Below are 21049 nucleotides of genomic sequence, written 5' to 3' on the forward strand. Positions count from 1 at the left end.
GTTAATATTATGATATTTTAGTAAAAATATAAAAAAATAATTTATTATAACTTATTGTTAACATTTTAATATATAATATTAATTTTAAATATTTCTAAGTAATTAATATTAATTATTTATTAAATTTAATTAGAATATATAAACTATATTTAAATATTTAAATATAATAATTAAATATTTGTAATTAGATATTGACACAATTGTATTATTTTAAAAATATTTTTTATTTTTAATTAATGCTTTTAACACATTTGTAAAACTCATATTAAATAACCAAGAAAGGGAACACAAAATAATAGCATCAAACACATTTTAAGTCAAAAAGTAAGGTTAAAAAGGTAAAATAACAGCCAAAAGTGTTTTTTGGCTGAAAAAGCTAAAATTTATTGCTTTTTCATCTCTAAAAAAGCTCATCTCAAAAGTTAAAAAAGTTACCCCAATGATATGTGTTCTTCGTTGCTTTTAAGAGAAAAGCACTTTTTTTAGAAAAAGTTCATACCGTAACTTTTTTGTACTATCAATCTTTTTCTTTTCCCAATTTTCTGAAAAAAGAATTAATGAAATATAAGTTAGATATTGTGGTTGGCACCTATTATATACCATAAACAGAGACATAGCTAGGGGTTGGCATAGGCTCGACTCCCCTAAAATAAAAAATAATTATTTAAGTTTTTTAAAAAATTTAAAAATTTTAAATTAATAAATATAAAATTGCACTTTGACCTTCATTAAAATTATAAAAGTTTGATTTAATTCTTTAAAAATTATAAAGATATAAACTATCAAAAGTAAAATTTCATTCGGACCCTTTAAAAATTTGTTCTAACTTCACTTATAACCATGAAATAAAGATTAGAGATTGTAGTTGGCAAAAAGACTTTCTCAAGATTATACTTTTTTCTTCAAGTGGATTTAAATTGTAGGGAAAGAAAACTTTAATGAAAGATTGAAAAAAATTCTTCATAAAAAATAAATTTAAATTACTATTATTTCTTAAAAATTTGGAAAGTAATAAAATGAAAAATGAAAGATACCAATGAAAGAACAAAAAGCAAAGATGAGAAGTAAGGTTTACCCTTTGATTGATCAAAGAGAAAGATAGCATAAAAAAATTAATTTATGATGGAGAGTAGACAAGGAAGTCAAAAGGAAACCAATGGCTAAGTGATTTGTACTTGAACAAGGTAAGAGAGACCAAAATAAAAGCAAATTATATTTATGGTCTTCCTGCGTTGAAACAACCACCAATTTTAAACATTACTAATACATCAAATGCAAACCCTTAATAGAGATGACTAAGACTAAAGCATGAAACTAGTTCAACAGACCTAATTTACTAATTAGCAAAAAGAAACGAAATTAAGAGATATAGCCTTTTGGCTGCATGAAGTCTCCAAATTTGATTTTCTAATTTCCTATGCTTTTTGTGTTGTTGGTGGTGCTGGTGAAGGTGTACATTGATGTGCTTGAATCAATACTAGGATAAGTCAGTCCAGTAGTATCTGAATCTAATAACCCTACTCCTCTGCATACATTCGAATCCAACTCCGAATACACCTCTGATTCATCGTCGAAGTCCATGTCCCGAGCAACTGGGAACACTATATCCGGGTAGCTACACTCACTTGCCGGCTCCATCTTCGACATCTCGGCATCAGCAGCCTTTTGCAACTCTATAGCAAACCCCAACCTTTCCATCACATCATTCATTGACGGCCTATCGGTTCCTACATCTGCTATGCAACTTTCTGCAATTTCGACGAACACCTTAAAACACTCTGGAGCTATCTTTCCAATCAAATATGGATCAATAACCTTGTACAGTGTCCCATCTGCAATGCATTGCTTGGCCCAATGTGCCAGGCTCATTTGAGCTTCGGGCAATTTCGTATTCACAGCTTTTCTTGCACATAACACTTCAAATAACACAACACCAAATGCATAGACATCTGATTTTTCGGTTAATTTATGACCCCGAGCATACTCCGGGTCCATGTAGCCGCGGGTGCCCTTTATCCCGGTTATGAGCATCTCGTCTTTGGGGTCTTCTTTCGACAACCCAAAATCAGAAACCTTGGCAGTAAACTTATCATCTAGAAGAATGTTGTTTGTCTTCACATCACGGTGGATAACAGTATGCCTCACTTCTGTATGAAGATAGTTCAATCCAGTTGCAGCTCCCTTGCAAATCTCAAGCCTTTGCTTCCATGTGAGAGGATCATAGGCAAAGCTAGTACCGTAAAGATGATCCGAGAGAGTCCCATTACTCATAAAATCATACACCAGAATCATCTCTCGTTTCTCATTGCAGTATCCGATTAAGGACACCAAATGAACATGGCGGAGCTGAGACAACATCTCAATCTCTGTTAAGAACTCTCGAATACCTTGACTGGATTCTGGATTCAGGCGCTTGATTGCAACTATCTTTTCACCTTCATCCATGAAACCTTTGTATACTTTCCCAAACCCACCTTTCCCAACAACTAAATCATCATGGAAATTGTTGGTAGCAGCTTTGATCTCATCCAGTGAAAAATGGCGGCATAGTTCATCTGGTAACAGTGAGGTCCTTGTGGATTTCCCTTCGTTTTGATTTATCCACCAGCAAAGCAAACTTGTTCCCTTTCTTTGCCGCCGAACTGCCATGTAAACCAGTAAAGAAATTATGGCAATCAAACCAGCCGCACATCCGACACCAGCAATTAGCAAGCTTCTCTTCTTGGATTTTGCACCTGCAGAATTGGACGAATCCGAAGGTGGTGGTGGAGCCACCCGTAGTTCTGGGTTTGGTTCGCCCAAATTGCCATCTGAGTTGCTTAATTTGAACACTTCAATCCCATTTAAGATAACATCATAGAACTTTGCAAGAATAGGATGCAAATCTATGGTGATGTACTCCTTTGATACTAACACGACATAATCCTTAAATATCGGAATTCTGCCTTGCCCAGTCCACATAATCACATCAGCGTTTTGTTCAGCCGTCTGACTGTTTATAAAGACCTGAAACTTCCGATCTCCCGGAGAGCTTATCAGATCTTGGGGTTCACAGAAATGAAGCCTCACCATATACCTGAATCCCGAACCCACGGGCAATCTCCATGATAAGTTATGCTTCTTGTTGTACGCAAGACTAGGCCCCATTGTCCGTGCAGTCCGATAAACCATCTCCGGTGCCGTATATCTCGGAATCATTGTATAGGTGATTGGCACGGAGGCGTTGACAGTGACATAGCTATTTTTTGTCATGTAAAAAAAGTCATCGGACCAAAGCCTGAAAAGGCGAGTATCATCGTTGGGCGAAATGGATTGGCCCCCAACATTCAATCGATACGCCATCTCAAGTGCGGTGTCATTCTCAACGGGGAATGGATAATTCTGACCAACGAAAGGGACATCCAATGAGTCAGGCGGTGTGTAGTAAAGACTGGTAGGCATCGACACGATCTCGATTCCATTGATGAAAGCGTAAGTATCGTTTGAAGCACTACGAGATGGAGTGAAAACAAGGTCCAACACCTTATTATCTTCCACGTTCAAACAGAATTCTCTGGAAAACGAATTTTTCCCCTTTGAATCTGCAACAAGGAAAGCACTGAAATTTTTTAGCAACGTGAAAGAACCAGCTTTGACAGAGAAAAAGGCCTTGGATCTGTCGTATTCTTTATAGGACGCTGGATGGAAGTAGAGACGAACGAATTTCTGGCCTGGAGTAACAGGGAAAGTGTACTTGAATTCGGAACGGGAAACTCGGACCGTCATATAAGGCACGGTTTCGGAACCGTCTTGAGTATCAGCTTCGTAGGCTTGCGATTTGTTGTGGGATGATTCGAAAGGTCCAAATTTTGAGTTCTTGTCTGCTGCCCAAGATCTGCCATCATTAGCTAATAAGTCGGTTGTAGCTCCACAATTCAGGGTGATATTATCCGTTGGAACGTATGCAGGCTGCTCTGATGCAACAAAAATGGCTGACTGAAGGATGGTTATGAGAATTATTACCGAGTACTTCTCCATGGAAACGAGTGAAAACTGACTATGAGTATATTTGTCTATGTAAATATATGTTGATGGAATGGGAACATGTTTTATCACTATATTTGCAAATTCTTACAGCTTTTTCTTTACAGGTTACGAGTCTTTTTTTTTTTTTTAAAATTTTTATATTGCTTCAAACTAAAGCTAGATGATTGGAAAGTTATATGGAAAAGGTAGTCGCGAAACTCGTTTGAATTAAAGATATTTTCACAAAAAAATTGACTACTTAACTAATTGATTTAAAATAGAATAACTTACCATTTGGTACCTATACGTTTATAAAATATATAATATGATACATGTATTTTGGAAATGTTTAACTTGGTACCGAACTATTAGTATATGTATAAAAAAAAGAAGTTAATACTAAATTTACATGAAAGTACTTCTACTTTTTATGTATAATAAAAATATTATATAAACATAAATTAAAAATATTATTTCAAATGAAAAATTCTTCGAAGAAAGAAAGATGAAGTTTTAACTTATGTAAGTTTAGTTATTTTTTTAAAATTTAATTTATTATTATTTTTAATTATTCATATAATGTTATATTATCGATATAGAATTAATGTTTTGGAGGGAAAATTATACGTATTGAATTTTTTTGATGGTTTAGCAATTCATTAACCATGTTACCACCAAGTACCATAATAAAACACATATTGATAGTTAGGTACCACATTAGATATTTTATAAAAGTATATGTATCATCATAAAATACATATTAATAGTTCAACTACCACATCGAACATTTTCAAGGTACAACTACAATATTAAACATTTATGAAAGGACATTTACTAAATATTAAAATTAACTATATGGTTCAAAAGTTAAAATCATTTTGAAATTAAAAAATTATCAGAACTTTTAAAAATTTTATCTAAATTGTAATGAGGCCTTGGTGTGGTTGGTCAAGGTGCAGGTTTTTGGTATTTGAGAAACCAAACCCAAGTCTTATTATGTGTAATTAGGATGTGTGGATATTTAGTCACATTATATATATATATATATCATGTATGAATCTTGTATGATTCTTTTTAGTTCTTTGTCTATTGTATTTTATATTATTTTAATTCTAAGAGGTATAATTACTCAAACTATTATTTGTATTTATATTATTCTTGTGAATGTATTATATTTATAATAATAAAACTTTCAAAAATATAATCTAAGTTGAACCCAAATAATTTTGTACTTAAACGAGGCCACCAACTTGATCTAGAAAATGATGCATTTGATATTTTAAATAGGTTTAATTTAATAACAAGCCTTCAAATTATACCATTTATTTTAGTTAGGTAATTAAAATTTTATTTATCGAACTAGATACTTAAATTATAATTTTATTGTAATGATCTAATTTTTGACGATATCAAAAAAATATAATTATAAAATTTAATTTCATAAATCAAGTCAGTAAAAATATAAATAGAAGGATTTATGATGTTAGTATCAAATATATTAAAGAGAAGTTAAGAAATTAACTCGAGAAAATTGTTAATTAATGTTTAGGGACTAAATTATAAAAAAATATAATCGCTATGAAATTTTAATTTAAAAAATACTAAATAACCTAATTAACAATAAAAGATCTAATAATTATTTAACCATTAAATTCTTATGAGATAGTGGATGATTACAATCATTTCCATTCATTTTCATTAAGCATGTTAATTATTTATTATTATCAAAAGTTAGATAAATAAGTAAGCTTAATTATCTTTAATTGCAAGTATAAAAATAAAACAAGTGGGAAAGAGAATAAGACCAACATCTTATTATTTAGAATTGTACCGTCCATGCCCTAAGAAGAAGAAGAAAAACCTTTCAAGCTTTTTAACAAAAGTTAATTTTAATTAGTTAAAGTAAGAGAGGTTTTCCTAGATGATTTTTATAGAACTTTAATCATCTGAGCCCGTTAAGTTATGCCCAAGTATTTGATTATCCAATTTGTTAGTTTAGCTACCATTAGTTAATAATGATGAAATTAGACTTGAAATTGATAAAAAATTAGTTTTTCAACTTAGATTTTACTAAGATTGTACTAGAATATAATGGAATTAGCTTAGAACTAAAGGTTTAGTTAACTTTGACATTAGGGACTAAATTGATTAAATTGAAATCTATTAAGAAATTGTGCTATAGATTAGAAGTATAAGGTCCTTAATGAAAGAATATGAAATTAGATTATGATTCTATATTAGATACCAAAAAATATGAACATTTCGAATATAAGGGCTAGAATGAATAAAATTAAAAATATGTTTGATTATATGTTTTTGTGTGTTTGGGTGGAAACTAATAGCATTTTTATTATTGAATTATCGAATATAGTTGAAGACAACATCATGTTGTCTCAAAATAAAGGAAAAATGAAAGTTGTAGACGAGTAACTAATATGGTTTGTACTTTTATGATTTGAATTCAATATATATGTCTTATTACAAACTAGCTTGTTTAAGGTAGGAATCGTAATTTTCTCATTATTTGGTTTGTCCGAATCCACCTTTGATTCATCGTTGAAGTCCATGTCCCGAGCAACTGGGAACACTATATCCAGGTAGCTACACTCACTTGCCAGGTCCATCTTCGACATCTCGGCATCAGCAGCCATTTGCAACTCTATAGCAATCCCGAACCTTTCCATCACACCATTCATTGATGGCTTATCGGTTCCAACATCTGTTATGCAACTTTCTGCAATTTCGACAAACACCTTAAAACACTCTGGAGCTATCTTTCCAATCAAATATGGATCAATAACCTTGTACAGTGTTTCATCTGCAATGCATTGCTTGGCCCAATGTGCCAGGCTCATTTGAGATTCGAGCAATTTCGTATTCACAACTTTTCTTGCACATAACACTTCAAATAACACAACACCAAATGCATATACATCTGATTTTTCGGTTAATTTATGACCCCGAGCATACTCCGGGTCCATGTGGCCGCGGGTGCCCTTTATCCCGGTTATGAGCATCTCGTCTTTGGGGTCTTCTTTTGACAACCCAAAATCCGAAACCTTGGCAGTAAACTTATCATCTAGGAGAATGTTGCTTGTCTTCACATCACGGTGGATAACAGTATAACTCATTTCTATATGAAGATAGTTCAATCCTGTTGCAGTTCCCTTGCAAATCTCAAGCCTTTGCTTCCATGTGAGAGGATCATAGGCAAAGCTAGTACCGTAAAGATGATCCGAGAGAGTCCCATTACTCATAAAATCATACAACAGAATCATCTCTTGTTTCTCATTGCAGTATCTAATTAAGGACACCTGTTGAAAATTAACCTACCATACTGCTATGATATTTTTGGTTAAAGTGCATGCAGCACATGAAGCTGCTGTAATATCTCCAGATAAAGTGCATGCAGCTTGTAAACATGCTGCAACACAAATGTTACAAGGCTGTTTAGTTGTAATATCTCCGGATGAAGTACGTGCTAGCAATTGTACCTGCTGCAACACGAATGCTTGCTGTAACAGAAGGTTGTTTAGTTACTTTGTTAAGTTACTTAGTTCAAAATGAACTAAGTTAGTATTGTTTTGATATTTTTAGGTGCTGATTATGGAATCAGCTTTTGTGCAAGTTAACTTTTTATAGTCCCAATGTTGACTAGTTTAGGTGGCTTGTTTGTATATACAAACAATGTTTTTAAAGTTACTAGGCTGCTTTTGTAGGTAGCAATAAGTGATGTAGTTGGCTATATATGAATTATTTTTCTTATTGAAAAATCAAACATATCAGTTATTTCTTTCTTGTCACACGTTTGTGAGCAAGTAAATTTTTCTTGCTTCCTTGTTCTCTATATTGCATTTTTTCCTCTGCTTTGTTTTTCTTTTTATTGCTGTCAAAAATCCCAACAACACCAAATGAACATGGCGGAGCTGAAACAACATCTTAATCTCTATTAAGAACTCTCCAATACCTTGACTGGATTCTAGATTTAGGCGCTTGATTGCAACTATCTTTTCACCTTCATCTATGAAACCTTTGAATACTTTCCCAAACCCACATTTCCCAACAACTAAATCATCATGGAAATTGTTGGTAGCAGCTTTGATCTCATCCAGTGAAAAATGGCGGCATAGCTCATCTGGTAACAGTGAGGTCCTTGTGGATTTCCCTTCGTTTTGATTTACCCACCAGCAAAGCCAACTTGTTCCCTTTCTTTGCTGCTGAACAACCATGCAAACCAATAAAGAAATTATGGTAATCAAACCAGCCGCACATCCAACACAAGCAATTAGCAAGCTTCTCTTCTTGGTTTTTGCACCTGCAGAATTGAACGAATCTGAAGGTGGTGGTGGAGCGACCCGTAGTTCAGGGTTTGGTTCGCCCAAATTGCCATCAGAGTTGCTTAATTTGAACACTTCAATCCCATTTAAGATAACATCATAGTACTGATGATGAATAGGATGCAAATCTATGGTGATGTACTCCTTTGATACAAACACGACATAATCCTTAAAAATCGAAACTCTGGCATGTCCGGTCCACATAATCACATCAGCGTTTTCTTCAGCCGTCTGATTGTTTATAAAGACCTTAAACGTCCAGTCTCCCGGAGAGTTTATCAGATCTTGTGGTTCACAGAAATGAAGCCTCACCATATACTTGAATCCCGAACCCACGGGCAATCTCCATGATAAGTTATGCTTCTCGTTGTACGCAAGACTAGGGCCCATTGTCCGTGCAGTCCGATAAACCATCTTCGGTGCCGTATATCTTTGAATCATTGTGTAGTTGATTGGCATGGAGGTGTTCACAGTAACATAGCTATTTTTTGTCATGTATAAAGAGTCATCGGACCAAAGCCTGAAAAGGCCAGGATCATCGTTGGGCGAAATGGATTTGCCCTCAACATTCAATCGATACGCCATCTCAAGTGCGGTGTCATTCTCAACAGGGAATGGATAACTGTGACCAATGAAAGGGACATACCCTGAGTCAGGCGGTGTGTAGTAAAGATTGGTAGGCATCGACACGATCTCAATTCCATTAATGAAAGCGTAAGTATCGTTTGAAGCACTACGAGATGGAGTGAAAACAAGGTCCAACACCTCATTATCTTCCACGTTCAAATAGAATTCTCTGGGAAACCAATTTCTCCCCTTTGAATTTGCAACAAGGGAAGCACTGAAATTTTTTAGCAAAGTGAAAGAACCAGCTTTGACAGGGAAAAAGGCCTTGGATCTGTCGTATTCTTTATAGGACTCTGCATGGAAGTAGAGAAGAACAAATTTCTGGGCTGGAGTAACAGGGAAAGTGTACTTGAATTCGGAACGGGAAACTCGGACCGTCATATAAGGCACGGTTTCAGAACCGTCTTGAGTATTAGCTTCGTAGGCTTGCGATTTGTTGTGGGATGATTTGAAAGGTCCAAATTTTGAAGTCTTGTCTGCTGCCCAAGATCTGCCATCATTAGCTAATAAGTCAGTTGTAGCTCCACAGTTCAAGGTGATATTATCTGTTGGAACGTATGCAGGCTGCTCTGATGCAACAAAAATGACTGACTGAAGGATGGTTATGAGAATTATTACGAGTACTTCTCCATGAAAACAATTGAAAACTGACTATGAGTATATTTGTCTATGTAAATATATGTTGATTGAATGGGAACATGTTTTATCAGTATATTTGCAAATTCATACAGCTTTTTGTTTATAGGTTACGAGTCTTTCTTTTCTTTTTTCTTTTTTATATATTGCTTCAAATTAAAGCTAGATGATTGGAAAGTTAAATAGAAAAGGTAATCGCGAAACTCGTTTGAATTAAATATATTTTCACAAATAAGATTGACCGAAGGTCAACTACTTAACTAATTGATTTAAAATGGGATAATATCACGTTTGGTATCTATACTTTTATAAAATATTTAATATGATACATAAATTATCAATATGTGTTATTATGTTACCTAGAGTTAACAACCGTAGTGAGTTATTAAATTAACCAATGGAAATTCGATATGTAGAATTTTTTTTCAAATCATTAAATCCACATGAATAATATAATGTTATGTGAAAAATTAAATAAAATAAAAATTAAATTGAAAAAAAAAACAAATAGTTAAACATATGGTTAATAAAAAAAGAAGTGAATACTAAACTAACATGAAAATACTTGTATTTTTTTTATGTATAATAAAAATATTATTTAAACATAAATTCAAAATATTATTTTAAATGAAAAATTCTTCGAATAAGATGATCATATGCTTAAATGGAGAAGATGAAGTTTTAGCTTAGTTATTTGTTTTTTAAATTTAATTTTTTGTTTTTTTTGTTTTTTAAATTATTCACATAATGTTGTATTATTCATGTGGACTTAATGATTTGGAGGAAAAAGTCTACTAATTGAATTTTTTTGATGGTTTAGCAATTCACTAACGTTGTTAACACTAGGTACTATTATAAAACACATATTGATAGTTAGGTACCACATTAGACATTTTATAAAAGTATATGTATCATAATAAAATACATGTTAATAGTTTAAATACCACATTGGACATTTTCAAAGTACAATTACAATATTGAACATTTATAAAAGTACATTTACTAAATGTGACATTATCTCGATTAAAGTTAACTGTATGATTCAAAAGTTGAAATCAGTTTGAAATTAAAAAATTATCAAAACTTTTTAAAAATTTTATCTAAATTGCAATGAGGCCTTGGTGCTGTTTGTCAAGGTGGAGGTTTTTGGTATTTGAGAAACCAAATCCAAGTTTTATTATATGTAATTAGGATGTGTGGATATTTAGTTACATTATGTACGCATGTCATGTATGAATTTTGTCTGATTCTTTTTAGTTCTTTGCATTGTGTTTTATATTATTTTGATTCTAAGAAGTATAATTCCTCAAACTATTATTTGCATTTATATTATTCTTGTGAATGTATTATATTTATAATATTAAGACTTTCAAAAGTATTATCTAAATTGAACCCAAATAATTTTGGACTTAAACGAGGCCACCAACTTTATCTATAAAATGATGCATTTAATCATTTTAACTAGTTTTAATTTAATAACAAGCGTTCAAATTATACCATTTATTTTAGTTAGGTAATTAAAATTTTTTTTTATCGAACTAGATACTTAAATTTAAATATAGTTTTAAAATTTAATTCCGTAAATCGAGTCAGTAAAAATATAAATAGAAGGATTTACTATATTAGTATCAAATATATTAAAAAAAAGTTAAGAAATTAACTCAAAAAAATTATTAATTAATGTTTAGAGACTAAATTATAAAAATATAATCGCTATGAAATTTTAATTTGAAAAATACTTAATAACCTAATTAGCAATTAACGAAAAGAAGTAATAATTATTTACCCATTAAATTAGTATGAGATAGTGGATGAGTACAATCATTTCCAACCATTTTCATTAAGCATGTTAATTATTTATTATTATCAAAAGTTAGATAATTAAGAAGCTTAATTAACTTTAATTGCACGTATAAAAACAAAACAAGTGGGAAAGAGAATAAGACCAACATCTTATTATTTAGAATTGTGCCGTCCATGCCCTAAGAAGAAGAAGAAAGACCTTTCAAGCTTTTTAACAAAAATTAGTTTTAATTAGTTAAGGTAAGAGAGGTTTTCCTAGATGATTTTTATAGAACTTAAATCAGTTGAGCCTATTAAGTCATGCCCAAGCATTTGATTATCCAATTTGTTAGTTTAGCTACCGTTAGTTAATAATGATGAAATTAAACTTGAATTTGATTAAAAAAATAGTTTTTCAACTTAGATTTTACTAAGATTGTATTAGAATATCATGGAACTAGCTTAGAATTAAAGGTTTAGTTAACTTTGATATTAGGAACTAAATTGAATAAATTGAAATTTATTGAGAAATTATGCTATAGATTAGAAGTATAAGGTCCTTAATGAAAGAATATAAAATTAGATTATGATTCTATATTAAATACCAAAAAATATGAACGTTTCCAATATAAGGCCTAAAATGAATAAAATGCAACATATATTTGATTATATGTTTTTGTGTGTTTGGGTGGAAACTAATATCATTTTTATTATTGAATTATCGAATGTAGCTGAAGACAACATCATGTCGTCTCGAAATAAAGGAAAGTTGAAAGTTGTAGATGAGTAACTAATATGGTTTGTACTTTTATGATTTGAATTCAATATATAAGTCTTATTACAAACTAGCTTGTTTAAGGTATGAATCCTAATTTTTTCATTATTTGGTTTGTATATGATGATATGAAATGTTATGATTTAAATTGAGATGACCATCGCATAAATGAGTATTATATGAAACTATGATTTGTGATAATGTAAATATATATGTGTTTAAACATTCTTTACCTTCTTAATGGTCTAGTGTCATCGACCGTGTATCAAAGTTCGTGACCATTGCACACAGAACATTTTATGGAGGTCAACTAATTAAATGGGGCTCTTTCGACCCACTTAAACTAGCCTGATTCGTGGAATACATGGAGAATGTAACACTCCAAACTTGATCCTCAAGTAAGATCCAAGAATGTCGTGTCACTATTTTAAAACCATTATCTTTAAAGCTATTTCTGGCACAAACTAATTAAACTATAGTGTAAGTTGTTATGAAATATAAACCATTTGTCGTACAGGACTACATGAAATAGTACATTTCAAAAGAAAGAAAACATAAATACTTCACTGTAATTTCAGTAAAATCATACTTTCATGAACATAAGTTTAAATACGAGATTCATTCTTCAAAATTAAACATCTTGACATTACCCTCTTGTCATGCATAATACAAAACACTAGAAATCTCACAACAGCAATTGTCTTCTAGCGTAGTCCTCAGAAATTCCTTTACTTCAATAACAAGCCTAAGAATGAAAGGTAACTAAGTAAGTTCAAAGAACTTAGTGAGTTCTCATAGAAATCATATCAAATATTTACTATTACCCCAAACGGGTCAATTCAAAGAGTTAAACAATCACACAATATGCTAGATGACGAGTACCATACATAAACAATCTATACACCTGTTACCTTTCCTTGGACGTATTCAGTACGCCTATAACACCAAACAGACAAACTTTCTTCATGTTAACCAGGTACTCAAATCCTTTAGTAAGAGTCATATCATTCATTTCCTTTGTTGTGATTTGTCAATCTGGTTTACAACATGTAATTGCCCTACCAGAGGCTACACAATCATTTTCATGTATCGCGATCTACCAGTCAATGTGTATTGAAGGAAATTCCATGAATATATTTTCCTTAATCATCATTTTCATGATTTCGTTCATATCATTCTTGCCAGAATAGAAGGTAGTGTCTTAAACATGAAGAATAGTTCATACTCTTTATCACAGACAAACCAAAACCAAACTAACTACTCCAAACAATCATCCTTCATGTACAGACATCTTGTCTTTATAGAGTATGAATACTTACCTTAACCAAAGTATAAACAAAGACAAAACATACATGAAAGCAAGAAGGAACTCACTAAGAAAAACACCAAGTCTAAACAGCAGGACCTTTGCCTTTATCATGAGGACCTTCAAGATTTTCTTGAGCTATAATATAGATAGTTAAACTTATCACATTACTATACCAGAAATTAAACATGCTTGTAAGAAACATTAGCATAAAACCTAGAATCAAGAAGTTTCCTTCCTTACATACACATCTGACACTAAAGCATGTAGCTCTAAAATCACTTAAATAACCAAGAAAATAACCTAGAGTTCATCGATAGTTACCAAGGTGCTAAAACGAACGAAGTAGATGGCTGAATACGGTGAACCCAACTTCAAGTAGATTTGTAGTCTTAAGTTTCAGAGAGAGTGAGAGTAAAGAAAATTTGGAAGGAAAATAGATGCAAAGAAGACGTAATACTTATCTAAGAAGTCACTACTAACTTTACACAACTAAGCATGAAAGTAAGGTTTAGTGGAAAAGTCAAATTATCCCACTAACCCTCCATCGATACCTGTGACTAAGTACTTTCATAATAATTTTAGTCTTATTAACTACAGTAACTTATTTCCATTTTAACCAGTCCTCATTAGACTAACTAAATCGTCCCACCAAAAAATAATAAGTAATTCTATCAATTAAAAACTTAACTTCAACACCTAAACAACTGGGATGGCATATACTCCACAGGAGAGTTTGCCAAACCACCAAGCTCGCCAAACACAACATTTGCCCAATTAGCGCATTCACAAAATCTTATACTTAGTCAAAACTAATAGCTTACTCATTCAAAATTCATTTTAAATATCATATCTCATTAAAAAGTAACTGGATACTAGGACTTCGTTGGGTGGGCTGTTATAGAGAAACCTATCTACTTGAAGCCTTGGTGGCCCAGTGAAACTAGTAAAACTAGAGTTACTGGGGTAATTACTATAAATCTTAAGCGATAAATATGTATAGAGTTTAAAACCTTTAGGACACTAGATAGGCATTAATCTTAGTGGTTGATGTAATTCAATCTATAACATTGGATTTGGGGGAGCTCAACTACAAATAAAGGTCTTGACCCTCATTTGTAATGGTCCCATTGTATTTCATTCTTGAGATAAAGAATATTTTGAGAGTGTTTACTCAAACACATGGTGTGCATTACTTTCTTGTGGCTTTTTCAATTTTCTCGTTGCTCTTTTACTTTTGAGTTTGCTTCAACTTTATTTTTGGTGCCTTAGAGAATTTTCGGGAGAATTCTAACTTTTTGAGTGTTAGGTTGACTTAGGCAAATTTGAAGCAAATAAATCGCCCAAGGCCATGCGGTTTGCCAGATTTAAGTTCTAGCAAAGAAGGTCATTTGGTTAAAAGCCAAGAACAATAATGATCTGTCTATCCAAAAGCCCAGGTGTGTTTTCGGTAAAGGGTTTATTGCTATAAATATCACAAACTGGCTCGATTTTTAAAATTTTAATTTTTCGTTGTGCGAGAAAACTATTTTCAAACCTATTTTTTTCCAATAGGTGGAGATGTTGGTCTTGTAAATTTTCAAGACACAAATAATTATAAAGTTTCACCTTGTGGCATAGATAATTAATATAGCTATGTTGAAAATTTAAAAATTGGGGATGAGGTACAAGTCTATAGTATTTGAGTTACTCATTATGGAAACTCAACTCAACACTTTATATAACATCAAGTCTCGAGTTCAATGAGACAATATACATCATTAGTATGTGACTGCTAGCACTATAAAATAATATATAATATATTATTGTGAGAAAAAATAAAATAAAAATAAAAATAAAAACACACACAAATTTTACATGGAAACCCTTTTGGGAAAAAACTACGGGCAAAGCAGAAGAAAATTCACTATGTCGAAAATTTGAATCAATACAAGAGGAATAGACTATGTCTATTAAAGCTATATTCTAGTAGGATTGAAACACCTTATCCTAATCAATATAAAATAGATAGAGTTTAATAAGGTTTAAAAAATCTTATTCTAAAATAAAATAAAAGAAGTCTAGTTCTATATGGATTTTACTTTTATTTTATTTTTCATCGTATTTTATTTAAATAAGAATTTGGGTCACTTAATTCTAACATATTACAACGTACAAAATTTTAGGTACTCGTAACCATTGCCTGATCAAAGAGAATGATAGCATTAAAAAAATAATTATATATTTTAACCTAAAATAAAAAGGTTTTAATTTAATCTAAGCCATTTATATATTTTGGTCTAATAGTTATAAAATAATTAATTTTACATCATACATATTATTAAGTGATATTTTTCGAAAATGCATGCATCTATTACTTTTTCTTTCCAAACTCAAAAGGCAACCAATGGCTCTCTCTTATCGTCTATGGTTAGGTGATTTCCACTTCAACAAGGTTACAGAGATAAAAATAAAAGCAAATTACATTTATAGTCTTCGTGCATTTAATACATCAAATACAAACCCTTAATAGAGATCACGAAGACTAAAGCATGAAATTAGTTCAACACACCTAATTTACTAATTAGCAAAAAGAAAAGAATTTAAGAGATGGCTGCATGAAGTCTCCAACATTTATTTTCTAATTTCCTATGCTTTTTGTGTTGTTGGTGCTGGAGAAGGTGTCCACTGATGTGCTTGAATCAATAGTAGGATAAGTCAGTCCAGTAGTATCTGAATCTAATAACCCTACTCTGCATACATTTGAATCCAACTCCGAATCCACCTTTGATTCATCGTCGAAGTCCATGCCCCGAGCAACGGGGAACACTATATCCGGGTAGCTACACTCACTTGCCGGCTCCATCTTCGACATCTCGGCATCAGCAGCCTTTTGCAACTCTATAGTAAACCCCAACCTTTCCATCACATCATTCATTGATGGCCTATCGGTTCCAACATCTGCTATGCAACTTTCTGCAATTTCGACAAACACCTTAAAACACTCTGGAGCTATCTTTCCAATCAAATATGGATCAATACCCTTGTACAGTGTCCCATCTGCAATGCATTGCTTGGCCCAATGTGCCAGGCTCATTTGAGCTTCGGGCAATTTCGTATTCACAGCTTTTCTTGCACATAACACTTCAAATAACACAACACCAAATGCATATACATCTGATTTTTCGGTTAATTTATGACCCCGAGCATACTCCGGGTCCATGTATCCGCGGGTTCCCTTTATTCCTGTTATGAGCACCTCTGCTTTGGGGTCTTCTTTCGGCAACCCAAAATCAGAAACCTTGGCAGTAAACTTATCATCTAGAAGAATGTTGTTTGTCTTCACATCACGGTGGATAACAGTATGCCTCACTTCTGTATGAAGATAGTTCAATCCGGTTGCAGCTCCCTTGCAAATCTCAAGCCTTTGCTTCCATGTGAGAGGATCATAGGCAAAGCTAGTACTGTAAAGATGATCCGAGAGAGTCCCATTACTCATAAAATCATACACCAAAATCATCTCTCGTTTCTCATTGCAGTATCCGATTAAGGACACCAAATGAACATGGCGGAGCTGAGACAACATCTCAATCTCTGTTAAGAACTCTCGAATACCTTGACTGGATTCTGGATTCAGGCGCTTGATTGCAACTATCTTTTCACCTTCATCCATGAAACCTTTGTATACTTTCCCAAACCCACCTTTCCCAACAACTAAATCATCATGGAAATTGTTGGTAGCAGCTTTGATCTCATCCAGTGAAAAATGGCGGCATAGTTCATCTGGTAACAGTAAGGTCCTTGTGGATTCCCTTCGTTTTGATTTATCCACCAGCAAAGCCAACTTGTTCCCTTTCTTTGCCGCCGAACAACCATGCAAACCAATAAAGAAATTATGGCGATCAAACCAGCCGCACACCCGACACCACCAATTAGCAAGCTTCTCTTCCTGGATTTTGCACCTGCAGAATTGGACGAATCCGAAGGTGTTGGTTCGCCCAAATTTCCGTCATAGTTGCTCAACTTGAACACTTCAATCCCATTTAAGATAACATCAGAGTACTTTGCATGAATAGGATGCAAATCTGTTGGTGCAAGGGGCAGCAACAAGCTGTTTCTAGTCTTGCTTGAGTAGTAAGCCTCGAGCCTTGGTGAAGAAGCAAGCTCGGAAGCAGAAAACAGAAAGATGAAACTAGCAAGTGAAAAACAGAAAAGAGAGAGGAAGATTGAATGAAAAATGAGCTGATATCTTTCATTAACCCATCAACAAGGCATTAAGCCATTACATATATCAGTCAACTAGTAAATCAAACAAGTAATCACCTAATCAACTACCTAACTCCACTAATTTGCATTGAAACTTACAAGATTAGCTTGTACAACTTGCATTGCTGACTTTTCAGTCAATCAACATCAAAACATTTACCTACTTAGTTCAACATGAACTAGATTACAAAACAATCAAAATGGAACTAAAAACAGCAAATAGATTGGCAGCTTCAAACTTCAGTTGCTGCACACCATGGCACCACTGCTTGCTGCGATTCTAGGAGCATGACCACCTTTGCATGTCGTGCATGGCCACCTTTGCATGGGAACTAAACTTAACACTCCTCCTTAGTTTCCATGCTAGTAACACCTAATTCCCTTTTGAATTTAACAAATTTAGACACATTGAGTGCCTTTGTGAAGATATCAGCAATTTGCACTTCTGAATTGCAATGAATCAGCTCGATTTCATGAGCTTGTTCCATCTCCCTTATAACATGCAACTTAATATTGAAGTGCTTGGTTCTGCCATGAAAAATGGGATTTTTTGCAATTGCAACAGCAGATTTGTTGTCACAATAAATCTCTGTTGCCTCCTTTTGGTTTTGGTTTAAATCAGTCAAGATTTTTCTAAGCCATATGGCTTGGTTCACAGCAGATGCAGCAGCAACATATTTAGCTTCTGCTGTTGATTGTGCCACCAGACTTTGTTTCTTAGAACTCCAGCAAAACATGCCTGAGCCAAGACTGAATGCATATCCGGATGTGCTTCTCATGTCATCACTTGATCCAGCCCAGTCACTATCAACATAGCCTATTAGCTTCATGTTTTCAGCCCTTTTGAACAATACACCATGACCAATGGTGCCTTTGATGTATCTCAGCACTCTTTTAGCTGCTCGAAAGTGCTGATCATTGCAGCAATTCATGTATCTTGATAGCACACTAACAGCAAACATGATATCGGGCCTTGTGGCAGTCAAATACGACTACCAATGAGACTCTTGTACATGGTCTCACAAATTGGTTCACCACTCCCTTGCCTCGAAAGCTTCACTCCAACAGCCATTGGTGTGCTTGTTGGCTTGCAGTTCTTCATAGAGAACTTGTCCAGGATCTTCATAGTAAAAGAACTCTGACTAAGAAAGATTCCCTTTTTTGTTTGGTTCACTTCCATTCCAAGGAAGTAGTTCATTCTGCCTAAATCAGACATTTCAAACATTTCCATCATTTTTCTTTTGAAATCTTCCAGCATTCTTCTATCTCCTCCAGTTATCAATAGATCATCAACATAGAGTGACAGAATAAGCTGAGTTTCAGCTTGGTTCTTCTTCACATACAGTGTTGGTTCACTGGGACTTCTCTCAAATTCCAAACTGAGCAAGTAAGAGTCAATTCGAGCATACCAGGCTCGAGGAGCCTGTTTCAGGCCATATAAAGCCTTTTTCAGTCTGTACACCATGTGTTCTTTGCCAGTGATCACAAATCCTTGAGGCTGCTCGATGTAGATCTCTTCTTCCAGGAAGCCATTGAGAAATGCAGACTTAACATCAAGCTGATGAATGGTCCACTAATGTTGAGCAGCCAAGGCAACTATCATTCTAACTGTGTCAAGCCTGGCTACTGGTGCAAATGTCTCCAGGTAGTCCAGACCATACCTTTGGCTAAATCCTTTGACAACAAGCCTGGCTTTTAGCTTGTTCAGACTGCCATCTGCATTCTGTTTTACTCGATAGACCCATTTTACTCCAATGGTCTTCTTTCCAGCAGGTTTATCAACAAGCTCCCATGTCTGGTTCTTTTCAATCATGTTGATTTCATTGACCATAGCTAGTTTCCAGCCTTCATCTGCCTCAGCCTCTTCAAAACTGCTAGGTTCTGCTATTGCAACCTGTGCCCTTTCATAAATATCATCTAGGGGCCTTGTGCCTCTCACAGGCACATCATCAACATCCATTTCAGGTCCTAGCTGCTCAAGTTCAGCTTGATTAGGCACTAGGTCTTCTGAAACTGCTTCTGGCTCATTTTTCTCCCAATTCCAGCAGGCTTTTTCATCAAAGATGACATCTCTGCTCACCTGGACTTTGTTTATCAAGGGATCCAGAACCCTGTAGCCCTTCTTGACTGAGCTGTAGCCTACTAGAACACCTGGTTGAGCCCTTTTAGAGAGCTTGTCTCTCTTTGCTGCTGGTATTTGTGCATAACACAGGCAACCAAACACCTTCAGATGTGCCAAGGAAGGCTTGAAACCAGACCAAGCCTCGAAAGGTGTCTCGGATGCAAGAGCTTTAGTAGGAAGCCTGTTCTGAAGGTAAACAGCAGTGTTTACTGCCTCAGCCCACATGGTCTTGGGCAGTTTCTTCTCAAACAGCAGACATCTGGCCATATCCATCAGACTTCTATTCTTTCTTTCAGCTACCCCATTCTGCTGAGGTGTGTAGACATTTGTAAGCTGATGTTTGATACCAGCATCATTGTAAATGGCTTGAAACTGAGCTGAAGTGTACTCAGTGCCATTATCAGTCCTTATCGATTTCAGCTTGCAACCTGTTTCTGTTTCTACAGCATTTTTAAACTTCACAAACACTTGAGCTACCTCAGACTTGTGTTTTAAAAAGAAAATCCAGCAAAACCTTGTAAGGTCATCAATAAAGAGGATGAAATACCTATTTTTGCTGAGTGATTCAGTCCTCATCGGGCCACATACATCAGAGTGCACCAGCTGCAGTCTTTCAGTAGCTCTCCAGGTTGAATTTGTAGGAAATGGCAGTCTTGCCTGTTTCCCCATTTGGCAAACTTCACACACATCATCATGCTCCACTGAGCTGATGAAGTTCTCTGCCAAGCCCTCTTTGGCCAATCGAGCCATTGATCTGAAGTTGGCATGTCCAAGCCTTTGATGCCAAAGCTTGGAGTCTTCAACAGAGGCTGTGTATGCTGAGTTTGAGTCATTTGCCCAGTGAACCTCAAAGCATTTATCAGTCATTGTGACTGTCATAAGGCTTGATCCACTTGGATCAGTAATATGGCATTGTTTATCCTTGAACACAACAGAATAACCTTTCTCGAGCAGTTGAGCTATGCTGAGAAGGTTTCTGTCAATCTGAGGTACAAACAGCACATTTGGAATGATCTTGTTGCCTGTGGGAGTACATATTAGCACTTCTCCTCTTCCTTCAGCCTTTATAAACTGACCATTTCCAACCTTGACCTTGGTTTTATAACTTCTGTCCAAGGTTTTAAACAAGGAGGCATCTGGTGACATGTGGTTAGTGCAACCACTGTCCAGCAACCAACCTTTAGAGCATTTCTTCTCAGAAGCTACACAGGAAA

The 21049-nt window shown here is 34.2% G+C and overlaps 3 protein-coding genes across 3 annotated transcripts; all 3 read right to left on the minus strand.

Annotated features, from left to right (window-relative positions):
• Window positions 1–1192: 1192 nt before the first annotated feature.
• On the minus strand, window positions 1193–4173 carry LOC107955695 (receptor-like protein kinase FERONIA). Its single transcript, XM_016891494.2, has one exon. The coding sequence runs from the start codon at window positions 4015–4017 to the stop codon at window positions 1408–1410; it is 2610 nt and encodes an 869-aa protein (XP_016746983.2). The 5' UTR covers window positions 4018–4173; the 3' UTR covers window positions 1193–1407.
• Window positions 4174–6398: 2225 nt separating this feature from the next.
• On the minus strand, window positions 6399–7283 carry LOC107956412 (receptor-like protein kinase FERONIA). Its single transcript, XM_016892092.2, has one exon. It carries the CDS (start codon window positions 7281–7283, stop codon window positions 6399–6401), a length of 885 nt encoding a protein of 294 aa, XP_016747581.2.
• A 51-nt stretch (window positions 7284–7334) lies between these two features.
• Window positions 7335–18675, minus strand: LOC107956413 (receptor-like protein kinase FERONIA). The gene is made up of 5 exons (XM_041074190.1): window positions 18370–18675; window positions 17511–17611; window positions 16209–17409; window positions 7914–9560; window positions 7335–7520 (listed from the first exon to the last, which is right to left on the minus strand). The coding sequence occupies exons 1-5, from the start codon at window positions 18673–18675 to the stop codon at window positions 7335–7337; spliced, it is 3441 nt and encodes a 1146-aa protein (XP_040930124.1).
• Between the last annotated feature and the right edge of the window lie 2374 nt (window positions 18676–21049).

The sequence above is a fragment of the Gossypium hirsutum genome, chromosome A07 (assembly GCF_007990345.1).
Source record: "Gossypium hirsutum isolate 1008001.06 chromosome A07, Gossypium_hirsutum_v2.1, whole genome shotgun sequence".
Lineage (NCBI taxonomy): Eukaryota > Viridiplantae > Streptophyta > Magnoliopsida > Malvales > Malvaceae > Gossypium > Gossypium hirsutum.

Coding starts and splice junctions, on each gene's coding strand:
- LOC107956413 (XM_041074190.1), bottom strand. CDS start 18,675: ATGTTTGCTGTTAGTGTGCTATCAAGATACATGAATTGCTGCAATGAT. Junction 9,561..16,208: donor ATTCGGAGTTGGATTCAAAT/GTATGCAGAGTA, acceptor ACCATCCTTCAG/TCAGTCATTTTTGTTGCATC. Junction 7,521..7,913: donor AGCTCCGCCATGTTCATTTG/GTGTTGTTGGGA, acceptor CTTCTGTTACAG/CAAGCATTCGTGTTGCAGCA.
- LOC107955695 (XM_016891494.2), bottom strand. CDS start 4,017: ATGGAGAAGTACTCGGTAATAATTCTCATAACCATCCTTCAGTCAGCC.
- LOC107956412 (XM_016892092.2), bottom strand. CDS start 7,283: ATGATTCTGTTGTATGATTTTATGAGTAATGGGACTCTCTCGGATCAT.